The sequence below is a fragment of the Oncorhynchus masou genome, chromosome 6 (assembly GCF_036934945.1).
Source record: "Oncorhynchus masou masou isolate Uvic2021 chromosome 6, UVic_Omas_1.1, whole genome shotgun sequence".
NCBI lineage: Eukaryota > Metazoa > Chordata > Actinopteri > Salmoniformes > Salmonidae > Oncorhynchus > Oncorhynchus masou.
Window position 1 is genome coordinate 26,712,500 of NC_088217.1, and position 24,762 is coordinate 26,737,261.

The following is a 24,762-nucleotide window of genomic DNA, read 5'->3' on the forward strand; positions in this document are numbered from 1 at the left end:
ATCAATCTGCCGTTTCCAGCTACAATAGGCATTTACAACATGAACAATGTCTACACTGTATATCTGATCAATCTGATGTTAATGGACAAAAAAATTGCCCTTCTTTCAAAAACAAGGACATTTCTAAGTGACCCCAAACTTTTGAACGGTAGTGTGTTTTTTTGAACTGGAACAATGTGATCAGTTTCTGTCTCAGTAGGATAGATGGGCTACGGTATCTGTGATAGTCTGCCTCAACAGTCTGAGTATGCCGAGAACTCCATTCCTATTCTATTCAGAGAAATGTATTGAATTGGAAATGAGCTATTATCATGCTGGTTAATGCAATGCATGTCTGTTGAATTGGGAAAAATCTACCAACACTCGGCCCAGCCCTACCTACTGAGCCAGTCCGAATCCGCTACTGTGTTGCGGCCATGGCGTACTGCATCATTTTTACAAAATGGTACGTGCTAAATAGTATGCAAAGAAGAGTGCTTAGTGTACAGTTTAAGTATGTAGTATGGGCATTCGGACACAGCCTCTCCCTCATTCAGGGTAATTTTAACTTCTACTGCAGTTCCCTCCGTCCTCTGGATGGCCTAGTAACAGGCAAGAGTGCACAGTCCTTGGCCAAGTTCCCATATGCACACTAGCACACCCCTTAGAATGCATTCCCAATATGTTGCTTCATTCTGAATGAAATTTGAGTTTGGTTATTAGAACAGAACATGTGAATGGCTGGCTATGAGCTGATGTGTCATGGCATGTTCCTGTGTGTCTCTGTTGGTAAAGCATGGTGCTTGCAACTGATTGGATTCCCATGGGGGACTAGTATTGAACAAGTATTAATGTATGCACTCACTACAGTAAGTTGTTCTGGAAAAGAGCATCTGCTAAATGACTAAAATGTAATATGTTCCCATCAGCCCTTTGGCACAGAGGACTGACACTTTTGTAGGCCTCCACACTAATGCTTTAGGTCTACAACAAATGTCAAAACCCCAGCCTCCTTTGTGCACAACCTATTGCAATCTGTTTCCTTCATGTTCTGAGCCCTTAGAACTACCAGAAATAATTACTGGAGGCCGGTCTTGGTCTAAAGACTCTCTATTCTACGTCTTTGCTTGTAGGTGTACTTGTACATTACCTTCCCCACAAAAACCTTGTTGAAACCCCTTCTGCTGGAAATCAAGCGTAAATGGATCTTTGAGCATTTCTGTTGCCCAGAATGAAGGCAAACGTTTTGGTATCAGAGGTTTTTTACTTTCCCTCACCCTTTTGGGCAGTTGGTTGGTTGTTAGGCAATATATTTCCCCTTAAAGGGAGTATCTGGCTGTAGGAGAATAAACACCCGGCTCTGCTGTATCCAGAATCAAATCCACTGAGATGTTTACAGTATCTCGAAGTCAGTCAGCAAACCCCTCTGCTTCGGTAACCCTGTCATCATCCAGCATGCTAACGCCAACTCTAGCCAAATTGGATCACTGTCACTGTTGTCTGTCGTGAGCATCCATGATTCCTTGGGCCATGGGATACTTTCCATCTCAGCCACACCATACCGAGGGAGTGTGTTATGTTAAATGACCTGGTCACTGAACTCAAGCACACTTGGAGTGAACCTTGAGACCGACATAACAGCAGCCCGTGTGAAGGAAGGGTTCGTTTAATTACCACTCACACCACTCTCTCTGTAGGCATTGTACTCAGAGACCATATCATTCTTTTCTACCATTCTCTCCCTCCCTCTTTCACAACTTTCCTTCCATCACTGCCACAACCTTTTCATGTTTTTCTCGGGCTTTCTTGTAATGCTCCGTCGAGTTGGCTCTCATTGCCTAGTTTGTAAACCGTTCTTTGCAGCAGTCATGTCAGTGTGAACAAACTCTTACCTCAGCCTTCAGAAAGCCAAGAAGGCTGAAACTTCAAATTGGCATAGCTAGGGATAAACCTAATCCTCCCGCTGCCACCAAAAGTGACGCCTCCTCTCCTGCCCTTTCCTCCCTCCTCTCTCATTACCAGTCTCTGGTGTTAAGGGTGGCAGTTCCTGCCTGTCAGCCAGTGGGTTTGTGTTGCTCTCTTCCTCCGTCTTCCTTTGCATTCCTCTCTTCGTCCTCCCTGGGTGTGTATGTGCTAGTCGTCTTCATCGCCTCGGGTATGTTGTTTCCACTCATGTTTCTCTTGTGGTTTCCTTTTATTTCTCACCTTTTGTCATCAGTTATGTTTAGTGTGACCCTGTATTGTTGACTTCTTGAAGTGTAGGTGCATGCATATGTCGATCACAGTTAATTTATGGGTTGCACTTGTTTGTTCTGTTTATTGTTGATGACTGAAGTAAAGTCCTGTAGGGAACGTATTCGTAGTGCAGAAGATGGTCAGTTTCACACACTTGTGAAATCAGAGGCAACTGCTTAAGAGAAGTAATCTCGGTATAAGGAACATGGGTGTGTTATGGTGGTTCATACAGAACTATTGTGGATGATGTCACCTTGCTCATTCTGTTCTTGCCCACCAACTGGGTGGCTAACTGGCTAGCCATTTTGTTTACCCAGATAGAATGACTGCATTTTATAGTGTGAAATTGTGGTTGGGTGTTTCTTATTGGATGAACATGATCTAGATTGACCACGTCTATTAAGGTGGAAAGCAACAATTGGTTGGCAGTGAGCGATTGCAACCTGACCAGTGAAAGCTATGGTAGACAACCTACTTAAAGGGAGGATTTAAGGATTTCTAATTAGGAAAATGTAGAAACCGTTTACTAATAGTGTATATAAATAGTTTATGAAGTATACTTTTGACTGTAAAATGTTATGAAAGCTTATGTCTCGCTGCTGTCTACTTCACATCCATTAACAGTGAAACTTTGTGAGCAGCAGGGTAAATGAGTAACCAAAGGTGTGGTAACAGTGCAGATGATTCAGTGAAGTGGGTTACAACCCTGCTGCTCCTCCTAAGATATCTAAATGTTGCTCTCATCTGTCTGTGTTTGGACACGTTGGGAAAGTGCCGGAACATCAAGCTGTCAAGTGTACTTATTGATGACTAGGAGGATATATGATGACCGGATCACAGAGGCTGCCTGGATCTTTAATTTAAATACCCTTGCGTCCTTCGGTCTCAACGTAGACTTTGATCTGAAGCCATTCTTGTGATTATTGTGACTTTGCCATTGTAATTGTTTGTAAACTTGTGTAGTCAAATTAATCTATGATCGTATGCTATCCATTTGTTGTTGGTATGCTGTTCTTTGTATGACATTTTAATATTTGATTATTAACCAATGATATTAGGCCACTCTTGGCCATGATTACAGACACCTGTGTCTTTTGACACTATATAAACAAGTCATCCTGCAGTGTTTGTGATTATACCCTGATGAAGACAGCTTGGCTGTCGAAACGTTGGTAATTACATTTTTGCATCTGAGCTCCGAGAGTGTGCGGCTCTCTTTTATTTTCAAGTTTTCTAATCCGCTAGCCAGCACCTCGTCTAAATAGGTGTGCGTTCCTTTTTCTTCTCGATCGGATCACAGGTCATACCATGACAGTATAAAATAAACCTGCACAACAAATTAATTTAAAACCACAGTAGACTAGTGGCTGGCTTGTTGTCCGTTATTGATTGAGTAGAGGTCTAGGAATTACCAACTTTAAAAAAATAAAACTTCTCCTTGAGAGATGCAATCAAATAAGTGTAGGGTTAAAGTTGATTTTGGGGGTCTTCAAAAGACTGAATGTTATTAATTTGCTTACGTGCCATTGTACTTATGCTCACTGTATAGCTGAATATTGAGGCCCCTGTCTGTGTCGAGCTCTCTGCCAAAACCCTCACACCCGCATTGGTGAGAAAAGGGACTGAGGGTGATGGCGAGGCACAGAGACGGCTTCTGTTTTTCTCTGAAACAAGGGCAGATTTGCATGCCGCTGAGACAGGTTCTCAGAAACCTTGTGTTGAGAATAACTTGTTCTTTTAGCTGCACATGCAGGGTTTGACATAGGAGATCACACCATAATATTAAAAGGGTCTTTCTCTTATGTTCCTAGATGCATTGCTGGCGGACTTGGAGTCGACGACCTCCCACATCTCCAAGCGGCCAGTGTTTCTGCCGGACGAGACACCCTACTCTTTCCCTACGGGAGGACAGGCCCCTCCCCCTGTACCAGCACCTCCCTCTGCTGAGGCCCTGAATGGGACCTTGCTTGACCCCCTAGATTCAACCCCCTTGTCCACACAGGTACACACACACACACACACATTTGTGTTACCATACACACACAAGGCTGGTGTGGGTTCAGGTTTTTGCTCAAGTTGGTAACCGATCTGATTCAACTAATAAAATCTTGAAGACTGAGCAAAAGCCTGTGCCCACATGACACACTCACCCATTTACCATTCTAGCTAGAACACTACTACACTTCTAAATATGTACCTGTCCTTTCTTAGTCCTACAGCCCTGCACAGAAAAGCTTGTGGTCCAGGGACAGCAGTAGCCCCCCCTTACACCAAAGCGAAGAGGACCACGTCTACAGGTAATAATGATCATAATAAACAATACACTTCATGTAGCGACACATGACAAAATGAACATCAGATGTCTGTTACTGATGTTTGTCTGTCTGTGTCCTGCAGCTTCCCCAACAAGCAGAAGAGTACGGAGGCTGCCATGAGCTCCTCCCTGGGCTGCAACCTGTCGGAGCTGGACCGGCTGCTTCTGGAGCTCAACGCTGTGCAGCACAACACACCCTCCTTCCCCACTGAGGGTACGCTACACCATTATGTGTGCATCCCAAATGACACCATATTCCCTATATAGTGCACTGCTTTTGACCAGGGCCCACATGTAGAAAACCCTACTTGGTACATAAAAGCATTTAACAGTTACGGTCTCTTGACCATTGCAGTTGTTGAAACTTGCCAATGTGTAAATATATATTTTTTCTCCTCCTGTGTTGCAGAAGAGTCAGCTCCGCCCCTGCCTTCCAGCAGCACCACCCATTATGTGCAAGCGAACGGGGTTTCTGGGACAGGCAAGTTGCCTCGCCCCACCATGGAGAAGCCAAAACGCAGTGTGGCCACCAGGCCACCAGTCATCGAAGACGTGCGCCTCAGCGCCAAGAGCCTCCTTGACGAGCAAGAAAGTTCTGTGCCCTCTCCCATGTAAGGATTAGGGCTGGTCCAAAATGTTGCTATTCCCATAAATTGGGGGACAATTAACTGCAAAGCAATGGCACTGCACCTCAAGTTCCTGAAGACAGTTTGGTCTTACTCTCAGATTGTGCTATATCCTGTGTGTTTTTCATGTTTGACTTTGGTAATTTAATGCTCATCATTACGACCTAATGTTTGTTTGTTTGATCTCTAGCCCCACCCCATTGGTGGGAGAGAAGTTGGGTGAGGAGGAGACGCCTTCCCAGCTGCAGGCCAGAATCTCAGCCTCTTCCGCCACGCGGGAACTTGACGAGCTCATGGCCTCGCTGTCCGACTTCAAAGTCCAGAGCAACGTAAGTTTTACAGAAAGATTTGAGGGTGGGTGGATGAGGAGGAGACCGGTGAGTGCTACTCTTCCTGGGGTTGACATAAAACATGACATAATACAGAACATCAATGGACGACAACAGCTCAAGGAGAGAACTGCATACATTTTCAAACAGCACACAGCTTACATATCGACTACATACACTCAAAATATCTAGGGTGGATGGATGAGGGGGGTGGGTAAGGGTGATGGACACTATGCAGGTACAGATTGGGTGAAGTAAGTTGGGGTGACAAGTGAATTCAAATAAATATATCGATTAGAAACCAGGTGGTGGAAAGTCAACTCTGAGATGAATGTGTTGCTTTAAAAAGGTAGGTTGAAGATGTATTTTTGTCATTGATGTGTGGGTTCTTCACACAGGTAGAATCCTGTGGTCTAGAATGTAATGTACATTAAGTCGGGCATTTACTACCATTTGCCTTATCGATCCCACAATACAAGTTATTTACTGTAACCAGGTTTCATAACCTTTTATGCGAGTAAAGTGTATATATATTTTTAATGACAGGCCTGATGGAAACTGCTAATTTGTCTGTAAACTTTCCAAATGTTGACAAAACAAAATACGCTTGACAAAGTGGTATCTTTTTGTCTCTGTAAAATGTATTATGTGAGAAATGGTGGCGGAAACAACTTTTATGCGCATATATGATGCTATTCTATCAATATCAAAGTAAAGTATTCAGACCCCTTTTATACATTTTGTTACATTACAGCCTTATTCTATAATAGATTGATGAGGGGAAAAAACTACTTAATCTACACAGTACCCCATAATGACAAAGCAAAAAACATTTTTTTTGCTAATGCATTTAAAACTATAACATTTTATATAACTATTCAGACTCTTTACTTAGGTACCTTGTTGAAGCACCTTTGGCTGGGATTATAGCCTCACGTTTTGGGTATGATGCTACATACCTAAGACTTGAGTTGGCACAACTGTACTTGGGGAGTTTCTCCCATTCTTCTCTGCAGATCCTCTCAAGCTCTTTCAGGTTGGATGGGGAGCATCGCTGCACAGCTATTTTAAAGTCTCTCCAGAGATGTTCGATCGGGTTCAAGTCCGGGCTCTGGCGGGGCCACTGAAGGACATTCAGAGACTTGTCCTGAAGCCACTTCTGCGTTGTCTTGGTTGTGTGCGTTTTCTTGGTCGTTTTCCTGTTGGGAGGTGAACCTTGTTTCTCATGGTTTGTCCTTTAGGTGTCGTTTGGCAAACTCCAAGGGGCTGTCATGTGCCTTTTACTGAGGAGTGCCTTCCGTCTGGTCACTCTACCATAAAGGTTTTATTTTTAATACATTTGCAAAAATGTCTAAACCTGTTTTCACTTTGTCATTATGGGGTATTGTGTGTAGACTGAGGAAAAACATTCATTTAATACATTTTATAATATGGCTGTAACGTAACAAAATGTGGAAAAAGTCCAGGCCTGAATACTTTCTGAATGCACTGTACATTTGGAGTTACTTGACGATATTCACGTAGTCCTCCCACTATGACTCAGGAAATCATGCAGTTTATTGCTACTGATGAGTTATGAACTTCACAGGGTGGTGAAAAGTGCACAAATGAGCTTGATGCTCCTTTATAGTACATACTGAGGGTCTTCTTTTGGTGACATGATTGACCCTTTACTGCCGTTTGATAACAAAAAAAATTGCACTCTTTAATATTCTCATGTAGGCTAGCCTACCCACACTGACCAGAGTGGGCACATGTGCTATTTAACGCAACAGTTTTTGTGACCTAACCTATCATAGTTGAAAATGTGATGGAAATGCATTTGAACTTTAGATTTTTATTCGTTACATGAAATCTTAAGCGGAAAGGAACCACTTTTTTTTTTTTTTTTTTTTTCTTTTTTGCACTACGTCATCACACTGCTTTTTATCCGCAACAAGTCAGTTTGGTGGAAACACGACTGGTGGGAAAATATGCAGATTTTTAGAATATTTGCATGAAAACATGTCCCCGATTGGATGGAAACCTAGCTACTGTGAGGAATGTGAATTATTGTTATATTCATCGCTATGATCTATTATGCCACTTTTCACAAGTCTTTAAAGAAATGTTCATGATTGACTTGACATGATCTGTCTTTCCATGTCTACCTCTTTTCAAACCATTTTCAAATTTTTTCCGTCTCCTATTATTACTGTCTAATATTTCCAGTCTTGTTCTCAATTGTCTGTCGATATGGATCCTCTCCTGCTCAGTCAAGGATCAGAACCCCCCTCCATAGAGAGTCTGCTGCCCCAGTAGTTTTAACCAGATACCCAACTGAGCCTGTGGATCTGCAGCTGGAGCCCCTCAGTGACATGTCCCCTCCTGTAACCCTGTTCTTTTAGAACTCTACATAGATGCCTGCTCTGCCTCTCCCCTCTCCACCCCCCCTCTCAGCTGCTTCAGCCTCCGTTGTGTTGGCCGTGTCCCAGAGTCTCCAGTACACCCAGATCCACACACAGCTGGTAGGAGAAACTGATCCCAGCGTGAGAACTACACTGACCTCCCACATAGTCCTTCACTGTGGTCTCTGTCACCACAAGCCATACTTAGTCAAATAACCCCAATCTTCCTTTTGCTCCAGTTGAAAAGTCCTGCATTGGATGCAAAAACCAGCAGACGCGTAATCAGTCATTTTTTTCCCCAATACCCCTAGTCCCATTACTGTTGCCAAGATGCCTAGTCCTATAACTGTTATTTATTTTATTGAACCTTTTATTTAACTAGACAAATTCTTATTTACAATGACAGCCTACCAAAAGGCCTCCTGCAGGTACGGGGACTGGGATTAAAAATAAAACAAATAATTAAAATATAAATATAGGGCAAAACACACAACACTACATAGAGACCTAAGACGACAACATAGCATGGCAACACAACATGGTAGCAGCACAAAACATGGTACAAACATTGTGCACAGACAACAGCACAATGGGCAAAAAGGTAGAGACAACATTACATCACGCAAAGCATCCACAACTGTCAGTAAGAGTGTCCATGATTGAGTCTTTGAATGAAGAGATTTAGATAACTGTCCAGTTTGAGTATTTGTTGAAACTCGTTCCAGTCGCTAGCTGCAGCGGGCTGAAAGGAGTGACCCAGGGATGTGTGCGCTTTGGGGACCTTTTAACAGAATGTGATTTGCAGAATGGGTGTTGTATGTGGAGGATGAGGGCTGCAGTAGATATCTCAGATAGGGGGGAGTGAGGCCTAAGAGGGTTTTATAAAGAAGCACCAACCAGTGGGTCTTGTGACGGGTATACAGAGAGGTATAGAGTACAGTGATGTGTCCTATAAGGAGCATTGTTGGCAAATCCGATGGCAGAATGGTAAAGAATATCTAGCCGCTTGAGAGCGCCCTTACCTTAGCTGTTGCCAAGACGCCCGGTCCTGTAGCTGTTGCCAAGACGCCCGGTCCTGTAGCTGTTGCCAAGACGCCCGGTCCTGTAGCTGTTGCCAAGACGCCCGGTCCTGTAGCTGTTGCCAAGACGCCCGGTCCTGTAGCTGTTGCCAAGACGCCCGGTCCTGTAGCTGTTGCCAAGATGCCTGGTCCTGTAGCTGTTGCCAAGACGCCCCGGTCCGAAAACAAACACCCTTCCTCCCTTAGCCCCCATTGCGCCTTCTTCCCCACCGAAGGAGAACCAGTCAGACACACCTACTGCTCAGCCACCAGAGCACCCTACTGGATGTACTGACTTGGGGATAATGTGGCCATGTCGGGAGCTCTTGCCGGAGGACGCCCTCGACAGATTGCTGTCCTATGAGTTGACTCCGCCAGAGGGAGAAGTGGAGCATGCCAAGGAGACCCATCAGGACAAAGAGGAGCTTTATGCCATGGCAGGAACAAGGAAAGAACTTGGGAGGAGCGGATTTACTCTGGACACATGCCTCTGGACGGGCGGGAGGGGATGATAACTCCCCTTGCAGAGGCCAGCTGGATAGACATCTGTTTGACCCCGTCAACGTTCCCAGGAACCGCCGATGCCACGCTGGACCTCCCCCTGAACCAGCCTTCGGCTGTGGAGAGGCTGTCCGTGTCGGGTCAAGTACGGCGCTCTCTTCAAGGTTTTTTTTATATTTTTTTATCAGATGATTGCTCATTCGAGCCTGGTGGAATCGGGCTGATCGCTACGTTGGCCATTTATTTTTCAATTCACTTATCAGTATGGGATTTCTCATAATTGAAACTGTTTTGAGTCTGTAATGACGGGCATTATTCAAAATGAGAAAAAAGTCTGTTATTTGGATCACCAATCAATCAGAGGACGGCCTTATTCAAAGCACAGTATTTGACCGCGTGAGCTTTTGTCCTAAATCCACCCACTGTTTCTGAGAGGATGCTGATTGGTCCATCCATTTTCTGGCTTATTCAAAATGCCCATCTATTGGATTTAGCCAGACTGATAAGTGAAGTGAAATAGAATGGTGAAAGCCATGATCAGGCTTGTTCCGCAATCATTCAAGTTCCATCTAGCTCTGTAACAGTATGTCACTGTGCTGTTTTCAAATTATTTATGTGTGTGTGGTCAAAGTTGTATCTTCTTGCTTTACCTGAAGTGATGCAAGTAAAGCAGAGAATGTTGACTTGTGAACTGCTCAAGGATAGAAGTCAGCGCAAAAGTTAAGAGGGTTCACTGCCTACCATGGTCCGTGTTGCAATCTCCGCTCTGCGTTGTTTACGGCTATATTGCATGTCTCAACTTGCATTTATTACTGTGTGCATAGCTTTGTGGGGATTAGCTTGAGCTTGTCACTTTAACAATCAAGGTTGAAGCAAACCTTAACCGCACAGCTGTGTGTAGCTTGCCACCTCCTGTGTAAATATTCTGGATTATGCACTATATATAGAAAAGTATCTGGACTCCCCTTCAATTAGTGGATTTGGCTATTTCAGCCACAACCATTGCTGGCAGGTGTATAACATTGAGCACCCAGCCATGCAATCTCCATAGACAAACATTGGCAGTAGAATGGCCTACTGAAGAGCTCAGTGACTTTCAACATGGCATCGTCATCAGTTCGTAAGATTTCTGCCCAGCTAGATCTGCCCCGGTCAACTGTAAGTGCTGTTATTGTGAAGTGGAAACATCTAGGAGCAACAATGGCTCAGCCGCGAAGTGGTATGCCACACAAGCTCACAGAATGAAACCACTGAAGCGTGTAACGCGTAAAAATCATCTGTCCTTGGTTGCAACACGAGTTTCAAACTGCCTCAGGAAGCAACGTCAGCACAATAACTGTTCATTGGGAGCTTCATGAAATGGGTTTCCATGGCTGAGCAGCCACACACAAGCCTGAGATCACCATGTGCGATGCCAAGCATCAGCTAGAGTGGTGTAAATCTCGCTGCCATTGGACACTGGAGCAGTGGAAATTAGTTCTCTGGAGTGATGAATCACGCTTCACCATCTGGCAGTCCAAAGGACGAATCTGGGTTTGGCAGATGCTAACCTTGGTTAGTGCGCACTGCGCCCGGCCCGCCACAGGAGTCACTGGTGTGCGATGAGACAAGAACTTCCCTACCGGCCAAGCCCTCCCTAACCCGGATGAAGCTAGGTCAATTGTGCGTCACCCCACGGACCTCCCAGTCGTGGCCGGTTACAACAGAGCCTGGGCGCGAACCCAGAGTCTGATGGCACAGCTGGCGCTGCAGTACAGCGCCCTTAACCACTGCGCCACCCGGGAGGCAGGGAAATCTTAACGCTACAGCATACAATGATATTCTGTGTGCTTCCAACTTTGTGGCAACAGTTTGGGGAAGGCCCTTTCCTGTTTCAGTATGACAATTTCCCTGTGCGCAGTCCATACAGAAATGGTTTAATCGCCCATATCAGTGCCCGACCTCACTAATGCTCTTGTTGCTGAATGGAAGCACGTCCCTGCAGCAATGTTCCAACATCTAGTGGAAAGCCTTCCCAGATGAGTGGAGGCTGTTATAGCAGCAAATGGGGGACCTACTCCATATTTATGCCCGTTATTTTGAAATTAGATGTTCGTCAAGCAGGTGTCCACACATTTTTGGTCGTGTAGTGTATCTGTCCTAGTAAATAATATATACCATTTAGCAGAGCATGTCATGTTAGAGGACCTCAAGTGATTTTCTGAAGACTTGCCTCTTTCCTTGATTTGAGTCGTGCGAGAATTCAATCCAGAACTCAATCTTATTTGGGGTAATGAATCACATGTACACAAACAGATTTGGTGTAAATGGAGAATAAGAGCGGACCTAGTACCACTTCATCCCAGGTGATGTGGAGAAGGTCTGTATCTGCACCCTGTGGTCTCACTACTGGTGTCACCCAGGGTTAGGTACTTGATCCTCTTGTTTCCCTTGTACACACACAAACACATTATCCGTGCACATGTTTGGATGGAGGTGGGACAAACCGAAAACATGCAGGTGGCGTAGAGCAGGTTTATATGGGCCTTTGGAACCATGTTTCAGGAGCTACTTTTATGGACATTAGCAGGACTTGCTGCTTCTCTACAGTGACCATCGGTTTTGCTGCTTGCATTTTACGTCTGCCTGTGTATTGCATTAGATTTTCTAGTTTGTTTTGCACATTGTGTCAGTTTTTGCATTCAGGAGAATGGCCATTTGCCAGAGTGGCCAGGTGTGTGGACTACCTCGAAAAAGAGTGGAATTGAGTCGAGCGTAGCGCCCTTTGACTTTCACGATCAGCCTGTTTGTGCAAAGGGGCCTTGCTTGAAGGACTGTGCTTCTTGGTGTTTTTCGTGCCTGGTATGGGGAAGCCACACCCAGCCCCCCCACCTCGCTTAACTCCTTTTACCCAACTCTGTAGCTCAAGTTGATTATCCGCCGCACCAAAGAGATGCCCATTACGCACCCCTGGAACCGAGACGGGCAGTTGTTGCGGCGTAAACTGTGTCCTGTCATCTTCACCCAGAACCACCTCATTACACAGCTGCAGGGGAAGCTGGGAATCAAACACCCCGTTGAGCACCGACGCATTCAGAAGTCAGACGACTCGCTTTCTGAGGGGGTCATTGTCACGCAGCGCGCGCAGGATGACTGGCCCTCGCCTGTGTTGGACAAGGTACAGAGAGGTGGCCGGAGCCAGTGGTAAGTCATCTCACTGGGACACATTTGGACCTGCAGAGCAATACAGCACCTTCCAGTAGCTTGTTTCTTGATGAGTGCTGTTCTTTTAGAGTAACTTTACCACGGCCATTTTCTATACCACACATACGGTGGGGCAAAAAAGTATTTAGTCAGCCACCAATTGTGCAAGTTCTCCCGCTTAAAAAGATGAGACCTGTAATTTTCATCATAGGTACACTTCAACTATGACAGACAAAATGAGAAAAGAAATCCAGAAAATCACATGGTATGATTTTTAATGAGTTTATTTGCAAATTATGGTGGAAAATAAGTATTTGTTCATAACAAGTTTCTCAATACTTTGTTATATACCCTTTGTTGGCAATGCCAGAGGTCAAACGTTTTCTGTAAGTCTTCACAAGGTTTTCACACACTGTTGCTGGTATTTTGGCCCATTCCTCCATGCAGATCTCCTCTAGAGCAGTGACGTTTTGGGGCTGTTGCTGGGCAACACGGACTTTCCGGACTTTCAACTCCCTCCAAAGATTTTCTATGGGGTTGAGATCTGGAGGCTGCCTAGGCCACTCCAGGACCTTGAAATGCTTCTTACGAAGCCACTCCCTCGTTGCCTGGGCGGTGTGTTTGGGATCATTGTCATGTTGAAAGACCCAGCCACGTTTCATCTCCAATGCCCTTGCTGATGGAAGGAGATTTTCACTCAAAATCTCACGATACATGGCCCCATTCATTCTTTCCTTTACACGGATCAGTCGTCCTGGTCCCTTTGCAGAAAAACAGCCCCAAAGCATGATGTGTCCACCCCCATGCTTCACAGTAGGTATGGTGTTCTTTGGATGCAACTCAGCATTCTTTGTCCTCCAAACACGATGAGTTGAGTTTCTACCAAAAAGTTGTATTTTGGTTTCATCTGACCATAGGACATTCTCTCAATCTTCTTCTGGATCATCCAAATGCTCTCTAGCAAACTTCAGACAGGCCTGGACATGTGTCCCCCTGCTTAAGCCAGTACGTCTGGCACTGCAGGATTTGAGTCCCTGGCGGCGTAGTGTGTTACTGATGGTAGGCTTTATTACTTTGGTCCCAGCTCTCTGCAGGTCATTCACTAGGTCCCCCGGTGTGGTTCTGGAATTTTTGCTCACCGTTCTTGTGATCATTTTGAACCCACGGGGTGAGATCTTGTATGGAGCCCCAGATCGAGGGAGATTATCAGTGGTCTTGTATGTCTTCCATTTCTTAATAATTGCTCCCACAGTTGATTTCTTCAAACCAAGCTGCTTACCTATTGCAAATTCATTCTTCCCAGTCTGGTGCACATCTACAATTTTGTTCCTGGTGTCCTTTGACAGCTCTTTGGTCTTGGCCATAGTGGAGTTTGGAGTGTGACTGTTTGAGGAATGTGGAGTCGTGTCTTTTTATACTGATAACAAGTTCAAACAGGTCCCATTAATACAGGTAACGAGTGGAGGACAGAGTAGACTCTTAAATAAGAAGTTACAGGTCTGTGAGAGCCAGAAATCTTGTGTGTTTGTAGGTGACCAAATACTTATTTTCCACCATAATTTGCAAATGAATTCATTGTAGGATTTTTAATGTGATTTTCTGGATTTTTTTTTTCTCTCATTTTGTCTGTCAAAGTTGAAGTGTACCTATGATGATAAATTACAGGCCTCCTCTTTTTAAGTGGGAGAACTTGCACAATTGGAGGCTGACTAAATACTTTTTTGCCCCACTGTATGGACTAACAGTTTCTCAACCATATTCTTCTGTAACAACCTGTTGAGAATTCATGTTTACTTTGCACCACCTGAGGCTTTCTATTTCCTGTGGTTTAATTTCACTCATCTTTGACGTGTCTCTCCTCCTGCTCTCTCTCTGTCCACACCCAGATCATCATTCCTCCTGACTCGCCTGTCCGTCAGAGAAACGTCACCCCCCCCCCCCTCTTCGCAGTCCTATCTGGTGCCCAAAAATCCACCCCCTGACAAGCAAGACCCCTCTGCCCCCCCCACCCCCCTCCTGTGGAGTGTCAGCTCACCCCTCCCTGGATGCTGACCCACAGAGAGCCCACCCCTCCATCCTGGTGCATGACAGCATAGTTCCCACCTCCCTGAGGACTTTCCTCAATGGTGTTCCACCTAGGCATTGCAAACCTGACTTTTGACTGTTTAACTTAACAAGCCTTTTTATTCAAGCCCTAACAGATATGAACAAGTTGACATTACTTGACTGGTGAATTAGGTGACTGTGTAGTCTTCTGTTAAGATACTGATATACCACGTCTCTTGATATATTTTCCAGTCAGTCCCAATTCGTTCCATCCCTGTTCCCCTTGAATTTGATTTTTACAAAGGTCTGTTGTTTACTGAAGGTTGCCTTTCGTTAGATTGAAGTCTGCCTATTTCTTTCCCTCTGTGGAATGAGACTGGGTCAGAAATGTCCAATGACCACACCATTGGAGAAGTGTAGTTCCCTCCCGCCTTGCTTCTGCCCATCAACAGCATACATTCAGTCTCACACTATCAATGGGCTCTATCGGTAAGCCGATAAGCATAGTTACTCTTGAACACAGTAGTCAGATTGAAGTGTCAGGGTTGGACTGCAGTGCTCTATGTTATGAAGGCATTATGTGATGAATCTTGCATTCCAGACTAGAATGAACATGTAATGCCAGTGGCATTTTCCATTTCAGTCATTAACAAGGCTGATTTCTGTTGGATGTCATGTAAACCCCAGGAGTTACTCCTGTGTCTATGGAGACACATTCAATTCAATAAAAAAATCATAATTTTACACAGAGGGGAAATTACTTCATAGGGGCAGATGTAATCAGGATAGTTTGGTGAAGAGAGACTCTTCTACATATTAATTAGGTTTTCTGTGATAAATTGAACAGAACATGAATTGGGAAGGGAGCTCTATTTGGGCAACTGTGTTGTGTTCATGTGTCTTACTGTTTGTGTGTGCGGTTATTGTCTGTGTGTTTCTGTATGTGGTTATCGTCTGTGTTTCTGTGCATCTGTTTCTTTCTCTGAGATGTCTTTCTGTGTGTGACCCGTCCACAGATCCTGGCCCAGGGGAAGAGCTCACCCACTGCTCCCCCCAAACAGTCTAACAAGCTGGACAACATGCTAGGCAGCCTCCAGTCAGACCTCCATAAACTTGGTGTCCAGACTGTGGCCAAGGGAGTGTGTGGGGCCTGCAATAAGCCCATTGTTGGACAGGTAACTTTACAAACACAGAGGCCACATTCATGCAGAACACATACCGGCTGCATGCACACACTCACACCTATATGCACACAGACACATACACTCGCATTCAACTTTACTGGGCTTATTACATATGTGTTCTGGTCCCTTTTTGAATGTATTTCATGTTTCTGGGGTTGTTGTTTTTTCCTTTTGGATATCCTAAGTCCATGTAGGTGTGAATGTGGTCATGATTAGATTGATACACCCTGTTGTCCTGAGCTGCCTATATAGCTTGCATGGTTTCCAATATAACACATTTTAGCTCCTAATGGAAATTAAGTTAAGTACTGCCACCATAGAAAGGTAATTGTTCCACACAGAGCTGAGTCTGAACTGGAGAAACACACTGTTAGAAAACTGAGGTCAGGTCATACACACATCTCGGGTTAGGATTCAACCCTGGGCCCATACTCATAAAAACTCTCAAAGTAAGAGTGCTGAACTAGGATCAGTGTTTCCTTTTAGAACACAGTGATTAATATTACATGGATGGGGGGGACCTGATCCTAGATCAACACTTCTACTAGACAGTTTATTAATACAAGCGCAGATTCACTAAGTCCAGTAATTCAATTCAGGTTGGGGCTGCTAGATTAGATTGTGAGTGTCTGTCTTGCCCTCTCCTCCCTGTGCCCAGGTGGTGACTGCCATGGGGCGCACATGGCACCCAGAGCACTTTGTGTGTACCCACTGTCAGGAGGAGATCGGCTCCAGGAACTTCTTTGAGCGGGACGGAGCACCTTACTGTGAGAAGGACTACCACAACTTGTTCTCCCCACGCTGCCACTACTGTAACGGACCTATCCTGGACGTTAGTATTACACACAGAGACGAATGCACGCAAACACCCCACTGCTGCTGTTACTACTGCAACGGACCGATACTGGACTTAAGTATTACACACAGAGACGAATGCACGCAAACACCCCACTGCTGCTGTTACTACTGTAACGGACCTATCCTGGACGTTAGTATTACACACAGAGACGAATGCACGCAAACACCCCACTGCTGCTGTTACTACTGCAACGGACCTATCCTGGACGTTAGTATTACACACAGAGACGAATGCACGCAAACACCCCACTGCTGCTGTTACTACTGCAACGGACCTATCCTGGACGTTAGTATTACACACAGAGACGAATGCACGCAAACACCCCACTGCTGCTGTTACTACTGCAACGGACCGATACTGGACTTAAGTATTACACACACCTACGATGCCACTCTGAATCCCACAGACCATCTTTGAGCTATCTTTTCCACACACCATCTCTGTTTTTCATTAGTGTGTCCTGTCTCGCTCCACACATCAACACTCACTCATATCCTTGCGCTGACACACTGCACACATGAATACACATGCAAGCAAGCATGCTCACACACACACACTGCCTGGGGTGAGGCACCACAGCAGAAACAGGGAAGAGGAGAGCGACTGAACTTTCGCCTCAGGATAGGCCAGATGATTCACAGTGGTGACAAGCTTCCTCATTGGTCCTGTGTGGTTTATTCATATCACTCCCCTTTCTTTCTATTACGGTCTCCCTCTCTCTTCTGTCATGCTACTCTGAACACACGGCTCTATACTACTCTGTCCTCAGCAGTGCTGCCATCTGCTGGCTATAGATAAAATGGGCAAAATACTTAAAAATATGATACTTTTTAAATTCAATATGCTAACTGTATTTGTCCCCTACAGAAAGTGGTGACAGCACTGGACAGGAACTGGCATCCGGAACACTTCTTCTGTGCTCAGTGTGGAGCTTTCTTTGGCCCAGAGGGTAAGCTACCCCCCTTTATCTCTCCCTTTATCTTTTTCCCTTCTCTGTCTCGCTTCTCTTCCCCTCTTTTTTTCCTTTCTCTCCTCTCGCTCTGTCGTCTTAAGGCAGTGTCTTTCTCTGCTCACCCCTACAGGCTTCCATGAGAAGGATGGGAAGGCATATTGTCGGAAGGACTACTTTGACATGTTTGCGCCCAAGTGTGGAGGCTGTACCCGCGCCATCCTGGAGAACTACATATCAGCCCTCAACTCCCTCTGGCACCCCGAGTGTTTTGTCTGCAGGGTAAGTGGGTGTGGTCTGTGGTGCTATTCTAAGCTTATTATCCCTCATTTACATGTGGTGAGACATACAGTAGCTTTCATATAGTTCTTGAAACAGATTAATTTTTTTCCTCCAGCACCTTCACCAATTGGTTTTGGGTGTGGGCAGATTCTACCTATTATCCAGTTCTTTAGGTATTTCCAAAAACTGTATAGAAAGCCTTGATTGCCTCCTTCCCTTTTCTTCCCACCTCTGTGCATTACAGGAGTGCTTCACCCCCTTTGTAAATGGGAGCTTCTTTGAGCACGAGGGCCAGCCCTACTGCGAGGGCCACTACCATGAGCGCCGCGGGTCCCTCTGCTCGGGCTGCCAAAAGCCCATCACAGGCCGCTGCATCACAGCAATGGCCAAGAAGTTCCACCCTGAGCACTTTGTCTGTGCCTTCTGCCTCAAGCAGCTCAACAAGGGCACCTTCAAAGAGCAGAATGACAAGCCCTACTGCCAGGGCTGCTTCATCAAGCTCTTCAGCTAGGAAGCTAGCCTCCCCCAGCCTGTTTGTGTGTGTGTGTGTGTACGCACTTGTGCGTGTGTGCGCGTTCTGTGTTCCAAATCTCTGCTGTTCTGCCCTAAGTGTGCACTTGCTCACTTCCCTTCATGAATTTAAAAGGAAATGACAGGTGTGAGAAATATGTTGGAAACTCCAGCCCAGTCCTATACCAATCCAATGCTTTTTAAATGTGTGGGAAGGAGTGCGCAGATGCACGCTTCAGAGAAAAAAAGAATCGGGCCGTGTGAGTGTTTTTCAAAAGGTGTAGACTGGGATTAGAAGGCCGTCAGTGGCTATGATGAGGAAGCAGAGTTGTTCCTTACTGTGCATGTAGCTGAGATAAGCCTGGCCATTAAACACCACAGCTCTCCCTACAGGTGCCTGTTTGGAGGCGTAGGAGTGATCATTCCAAAATATATTTTTGTAGTTGCAAATACATGCCTATAAACTGTCTCTTGATCTAAAACACACACAAGACAGATTTTTAACTCGAGAAGAGGAAAAGCTTTCTGGTCTCTCCCTCCTTCCTTTCTCTTCACTGCTCTAAGACCAGTTTAAACACTTGGTGCTCATTCTCAACTCAATCATAGATCCCTCTCTGCAACCCTCATGGGGACATTTTACAGCCTGGTATGGCCAAGATATCAGTGTCCTATTTTTGTACACTTTTCCTATGGAAACTTTCATATACTTACGAGGACTGCTCAGCAACAGATTTAATTTTTTGTTTACCTGAAGTGTGTTTGTACAAAATAAGACGCATTGTTTTAAGAGGCGCACACACACTCAAGACTACTACTCTTTTTGTGCTATGGACTCTCACTTTCTAATTTCAGTACTTCAGTCTTTGCTTCACCGATTCTCATATCAATTTTCATTCATGTGAATCTGATTTCAAAAGGACGTACATGTGAATATTGTCTTACCCTTTAGGTGGACGGAGGGTGGGAGTTTGGGTCATTTTGGGTACCGCACCTCTTTTTATTTTGGAGGAACTATGCTCATCCCTCACTTTCCATTAGCTTTGGGTAGGGAGGCATCTCTTAGCTTGGCAACCAAACTGAGCACGGTGTTCTTCAGTCTGGGGTAACCATGCTAGTTTTTCTTTCTATGAGGAAAATACTGGAGCATGTTTATTTGAAACCGAACATGTTAATTGTGTGCATTTTACCTTTTTTGATTTGCTACTGTATTCATCCACACATTTAGCCAAGTTTTAAAATGAATTAATTCCGAGTGAATGGGGAGTACATTTCTTGGTGCAATGTTCTTCTGTAAATTTAGCTACTGACGATGTGGGTTTTCCCTCAGTTACTTAAAGACAAAGTAATACAGATAGGCTTGGTCCTTTTAATGTATTTGCTGCCAATTGCTAATACAATCACAACATTTTAGCAAAATTTGGTTTAGTGACATGGTGTAGTGTTGTCACTCTTTAGCTCACACTGATATGCAAAGAGCCAGCTCTATGGGTGGGTGTGTGTGTAGTTGAAGTCTGAAGTTTACATACACGTCCTGACATTTTAATCAGAGTAAATATTCCCTGTCTTAGGTCAATTAGGATCACCACTTTATTTTAAGAATGTGAACTGTCAGAATAATAATAATATAATAATAATAATATATCCCATTTAGCAGACGCTTTTGTCCAAAGCGACTTACAAGTCGGCTGGGGCCACTACTTTTACATATGGGTGGCCCCAGCGGGAATCGAACCCACAACGCTTGGTGTTGCAAGCGCCATGCTCTACCGACTGAGCCACACAGGACCTCTAATATCAGAGATAATTATTTATTTCAGCTTTTATTTCTTTCATCCCATTCTCAGTGGGTCAGAAGTTTACATACTAATTGAGTGTATTTGGTAGCACTGCCTTTAAATTGTTTAACTTGGGTCAAATGTTTCAGGTAGCCTTCCTCAAGCTTCCCACAATAAGTTGAGTAAATTTTGGCCATTCCTCCTGACAGAGCTGGTGTATCTGAGTCAGGTTTGTAGGCCTCCTTGCCCGCTCACACTTTTTCAGTTCTAACCACAAATGTTTTTTTGGGATTGAGGTTAGGGCTTTGTGATGACAACTCCAATACCTTGACTTTGTTGTCCTTAAGCCTTTTTGCCACAACTTTGGAAGTATATGCTTGGGGTCATTGTCCATTTGGAAGATCCATTTGCGACCAAGCTTTAACTTCCTGACTGATTTCTTGAGATGTTACTTCAATATATCCACACAATTTTCCTGTCTCCATGATGCCATCTGTTTTGTGAAGTGCATCAGTTCCCTCCTGCAGCAAAGCACCCCCACAACATGATGCTGCCACCCCAGTGCTTCGCAGTTGGGATGGTGTTCTTCAGCTTGCAAACCGCCCCCTATTTCCTCCAAACATAACAATGGTCATTATGGCCAAACAGGTCTATTTTTGTTTCATCAGACCAGAGGACATTTCTCCAAAAAGTATGATCTTTGTCCCCATGTGCAGTTGCAAACCGTAGTCTGGCTTTTTTATGGCGGTTTTGGAGCATTGGCTTCTTCCTTGCTGAGCGGCCTTTCAGGTTCTAACGAAATAGGAGTCGTTTTACTGTGGAAATAGATTGTTTTGTACCTGTTTCCTCCAGCATCTTCACAGGGTCCTTTGCTGTTGTTCTGGGATTGATTTTGCACTTTTCGCAGCAAAGTACGTTCATCTCTAGGAGACAGAACTCGTCTCCTTCCTGAGTGGTATGACGGCTGTGTGGTCCCATGGTGTTTATACATGTGTACTATTGTTTGTACAGATGGACGTGGTACCTTCAGGCGTTTGGAAATTGCTCCCAAGGATGAACCAGACTTGTGGACATCTACAAAAAAAAGAATTCTGAGGTCTTGGCTGATTTTCTTTTGATTTTTGCATGATGTCAAGCAAAGAGGCACTGAGTTTGCAGGTAGACCTTCAATTAGCCTATCAGGAGCTTTTGAAGCCATGACATAATTTTCTGGAATTTTCCAAGCTGTTTAAAGGCACAGTCAACTCAGTGTATGTAAACTTCTGACCCACTGGAATTGTGATACATTGAGTTTTAAGTGAAATGATCTTGTTGTTGGAAAACAGTTGTTGGAAAAGTTACTTGTCATGCACAAAGTAGATGTCCTCACCGACTTGCCAAAACTATAGTTAACAAGAAATTTGTGGAGAGGTTGAAAAATGATTTTTAATGACTCCAACCTAAGTGGATGTAAACTTCCGACTTCAACTTTCTTATGGACTGGAGAGGCATGCCATCCCCAAAAACTTTTGTGAACAACCCTGGATTCCTGTGATGTCCTCAGTCACATGGTAGTCTGGACACACATTGATCTGGAGTCAGTACCTGGTCTGATTACCAAATGGCACCCTATTCCCTATAAAATGTACTGGTTTTCAAAATAAGTGCACTATATAGGTATTAAGGTGCCATTTGGGGCGCAGACCTATCAGGATTGGGTAGTAACTGGTTACATGTAGTCGATTTAAAAATTATATATATCAAATTGCATTACCAGCAAAACTATTGTAATCAGAATACAGAATTTTGAAAAACTAGATTACTTCTTGCTTTACTTTCAATTTAGAAAGGATGTTTGCAGGGAAAAAATACCTTATGACATCTTGTTTTCTTGATGACATTCAATTCAGCATTGAAAAAGGACATTTAAGCTAGTTTCACCTGAGTGAGTCTGAGACCACTGTGATGACTCACCAGATGCATTTGATCTTTTTTTTCTTATTCTAATGCCTCTTAAAGGTCCAGTGCAGTCAATTGTGATTTTTTTTTAATATATATTTTTCCACACTGAGGTTGGAATAAAACTGTGGTCTTTTTAGGGTAAGAGCTGTTTGAAAAACAGATTGTAAATGAGTTTAATAGACCAATAAGAGTTCCAAACATCACTTTCCCCTCCCAAACAGTCCTTCCAAAATTCTTGCTTGACAAATTGCTCTTTGCTAAGAAGAAAGTTTGGTTTATTTTTGACCAGTAATTCTAATCAGATTACGTTACGGAGTTTGGGTAATCCAAAATTTACATTACTGATTTGAATTTTGGACAGGTAACTACAGTGCCTTGTGAAAGTATTCGGCCCCCTTGAAATTTGCGACCTTTTGCCACATTTCAGGCTTCAAACATAAAGATATAAAACTGTATTTTTTGAAGAATCAACAAGTGGGACACAATCATGAAGTGGAACGACATTTATTGGATATTTCAATCTTTTTTAACAAATCAAAAACTGAAAAATTGGGCGTGCAAAATTAAGTTAATACTTTTTAGCGCCACCTTTTGCTGCGATTACAGCTGTAAATCGCTTGGGGTATGTCTATCAGTTTTGCACATCGAGAGACTGAAATTTCTTCCCATTCCTCCTTGCAAAACAGCTTGTGCTCAGTGAGGTTGGATGGAGAGCATTTGTGAACAGCAGTTTTCAGTTCTTTCCACAGATTCTTGATTGGATTCAGGTCTGGACTTTGACTTGGTCATTCTAACACCTGGATATGTTTATTTTTGAACCATTCCATTGTAGATTTTGCTTTATGTTTTGGATCATTGTCTTGTTGGAAGACAAATCTCCGTCCCAGTCTCAGGTCTTTTGCAGACTCCATCAGGTTTTCTTCCAGAATGGTCCTGTATTTGGCTCCATCCATCTTCCCATCAATTTTAACCATCTTCCTTGTCCCTGCTGAAGAAAAGCAGGCCCAAACCATGATGCTGCCACCACCATGTTTGACAGTGGGTATGGTGTGTTCAGGGTGATGAGCTGTGTTGCTTTTACGCCAAACGTAACGTTTTTCATTGTTGCCAAAAAGTTCAATTTTGGTTTCATCTGACCAGAGCACCTTCTTCCACATGTTTGGTGTGTCTCCCAGGTGGCTTGTGGCAAACTTTAAACAACACTTTTTATGGATATCTTTAAGAAATGGCTTTCTTCTTGCCACTTCCATAAAGGCCAGATTTGTGCAATATACAACTGATTGTTGTCCTATGGACAGTGTCTCCCACCTCAGCTGTAAACCTCTGCAGTTCATCCAGAGTGATCATGGGCCTCTTGGCTGCATTTCTGATCAGTCTTCTCCTTGTATGAGCTGAAAGTTTAGAGGGACGTCCAGGTCTTGGTAGATTTGCAGTGGTCTGATACTCCTTCCATTTCAATATTATCGCTTGCACAGTGCTCTTTGGGATGTTTAAAGCTTGGGAAATCGTTTTGTATCCAAATCCGGCTTTAAACTTCTTCACAACAGTATATCGGACCTGCCTGGTGTATTCCTTGTTCTTCATGATGCTCTCTGCGCTTTTAACAGATCTCTGAGACTATCACAGTGCAGGTGCATTTATACGGAGACTTGATTACACACAGGTGGATTGTATTTATCATCATCATTAGTCATTTAGGTCAACATTGGATCATTCAGAGATCCTCACTGAACTTCTGGAGAGAGTTTGCTGCACTGAAAGTAAAGGGGCTGAATAATTTTGCACACCCAATTTTTCAGTTTTTGATTTGTTAAAAAAGTTTGAAATATCCAATAAATATCGTTCCACTTCATGATTGTGTCCCACTTGTTGTTGATTCTTCACAAAACATACAGTTTTATATCTTTGTTTGAAGCCTGAAATGTGGCAAAAGGTCGCAAGGTTCAAGAGGGCCGAATACTTTCGCAAGGCACTGTAAGTATCTTAATGGATTACATTTAAAAAGTAACCTACCGAACCAGTCAATAATGGCACCTAGATCTCTTTGTAACCTGATCTCAAATAACTGCAATGGGGCAGGTTTGAGCGCTTGTTTTTGTTGGTAATTGATATACTGATTTGTTTTCAAGTGACCTAGTAGTGTTTCATATTTGCGTCATTGAAGAAGAGATTTTATCTTTACACATATTGCTTATATTTTTATGCTAAATCATTTAAGGGTACATACATTTCATTTTAATTTCTGAACCCTTTGAAAGAATTAAGATATTTGTGCTAATGCCAAATTTTTTTATGCAATTTATTTAACACTGAGTTAGTGAGCTCAAAGCATTGGGTCAGTGACACATTTGTTGTTTTAGCTCTGTATTTCAGCTCTTTGCTACAATGACTGAGGTTAAAGTGCAGACTGTCAGCTTTAATTTGAGGGTATTTTCATCCATATCGGATGAACCATATAAGAAATTACACCACTTTCTGTTCATAGAGGACCGACAGTATCGGAACAAATTTACTTGTGTATTAAAAAAGTCAAGTTTTATATTTGGTCCCATTCTCCTAGCACGCAATAATAACATGTCATTTAAGTCACTTTAATTGTAAATA

The 24,762-nt window shown here is 43.8% G+C and overlaps 1 protein-coding gene across 2 annotated transcripts in view; it reads left to right on the top strand.

Annotated features, from left to right (window-relative positions):
- Positions 1–20,055, top strand: part of LOC135541767 (paxillin-like) — a 48,339-nt gene extending 28,284 nt beyond the window's left edge. Inside the window, exons 1-11 of one of the 2 annotated variants that reach the window (XM_064968126.1) lie at positions 2,029–2,134; positions 4,026–4,216; positions 4,426–4,511; positions 4,612–4,742; positions 4,938–5,139; positions 5,345–5,483; positions 15,675–15,833; positions 16,501–16,674; positions 17,569–17,650; positions 17,784–17,932; positions 18,177–20,055. In XM_064968126.1, the coding sequence (XP_064824198.1) occupies positions 4,646–4,742; positions 4,938–5,139; positions 5,345–5,483; positions 15,675–15,833; positions 16,501–16,674; positions 17,569–17,650; positions 17,784–17,932; positions 18,177–18,443 (1,269 nt within the window). In that variant the 5' untranslated portion in view covers positions 2,029–2,134; positions 4,026–4,216; positions 4,426–4,511; positions 4,612–4,645 and the 3' untranslated portion in view covers positions 18,444–20,055. Of the gene's footprint in view, positions 1–2,028; positions 2,135–4,025; positions 4,217–4,425; positions 4,512–4,611; positions 4,743–4,937; positions 5,140–5,344; positions 5,484–15,674; positions 15,834–16,500; positions 16,675–17,568; positions 17,651–17,783; positions 17,933–18,176 lie in introns of those variants that run through there. The other variant, XM_064968125.1, reaches the window with a different exon arrangement.
- The last annotated feature ends 4,707 nt before the right edge of the window (positions 20,056–24,762 follow it).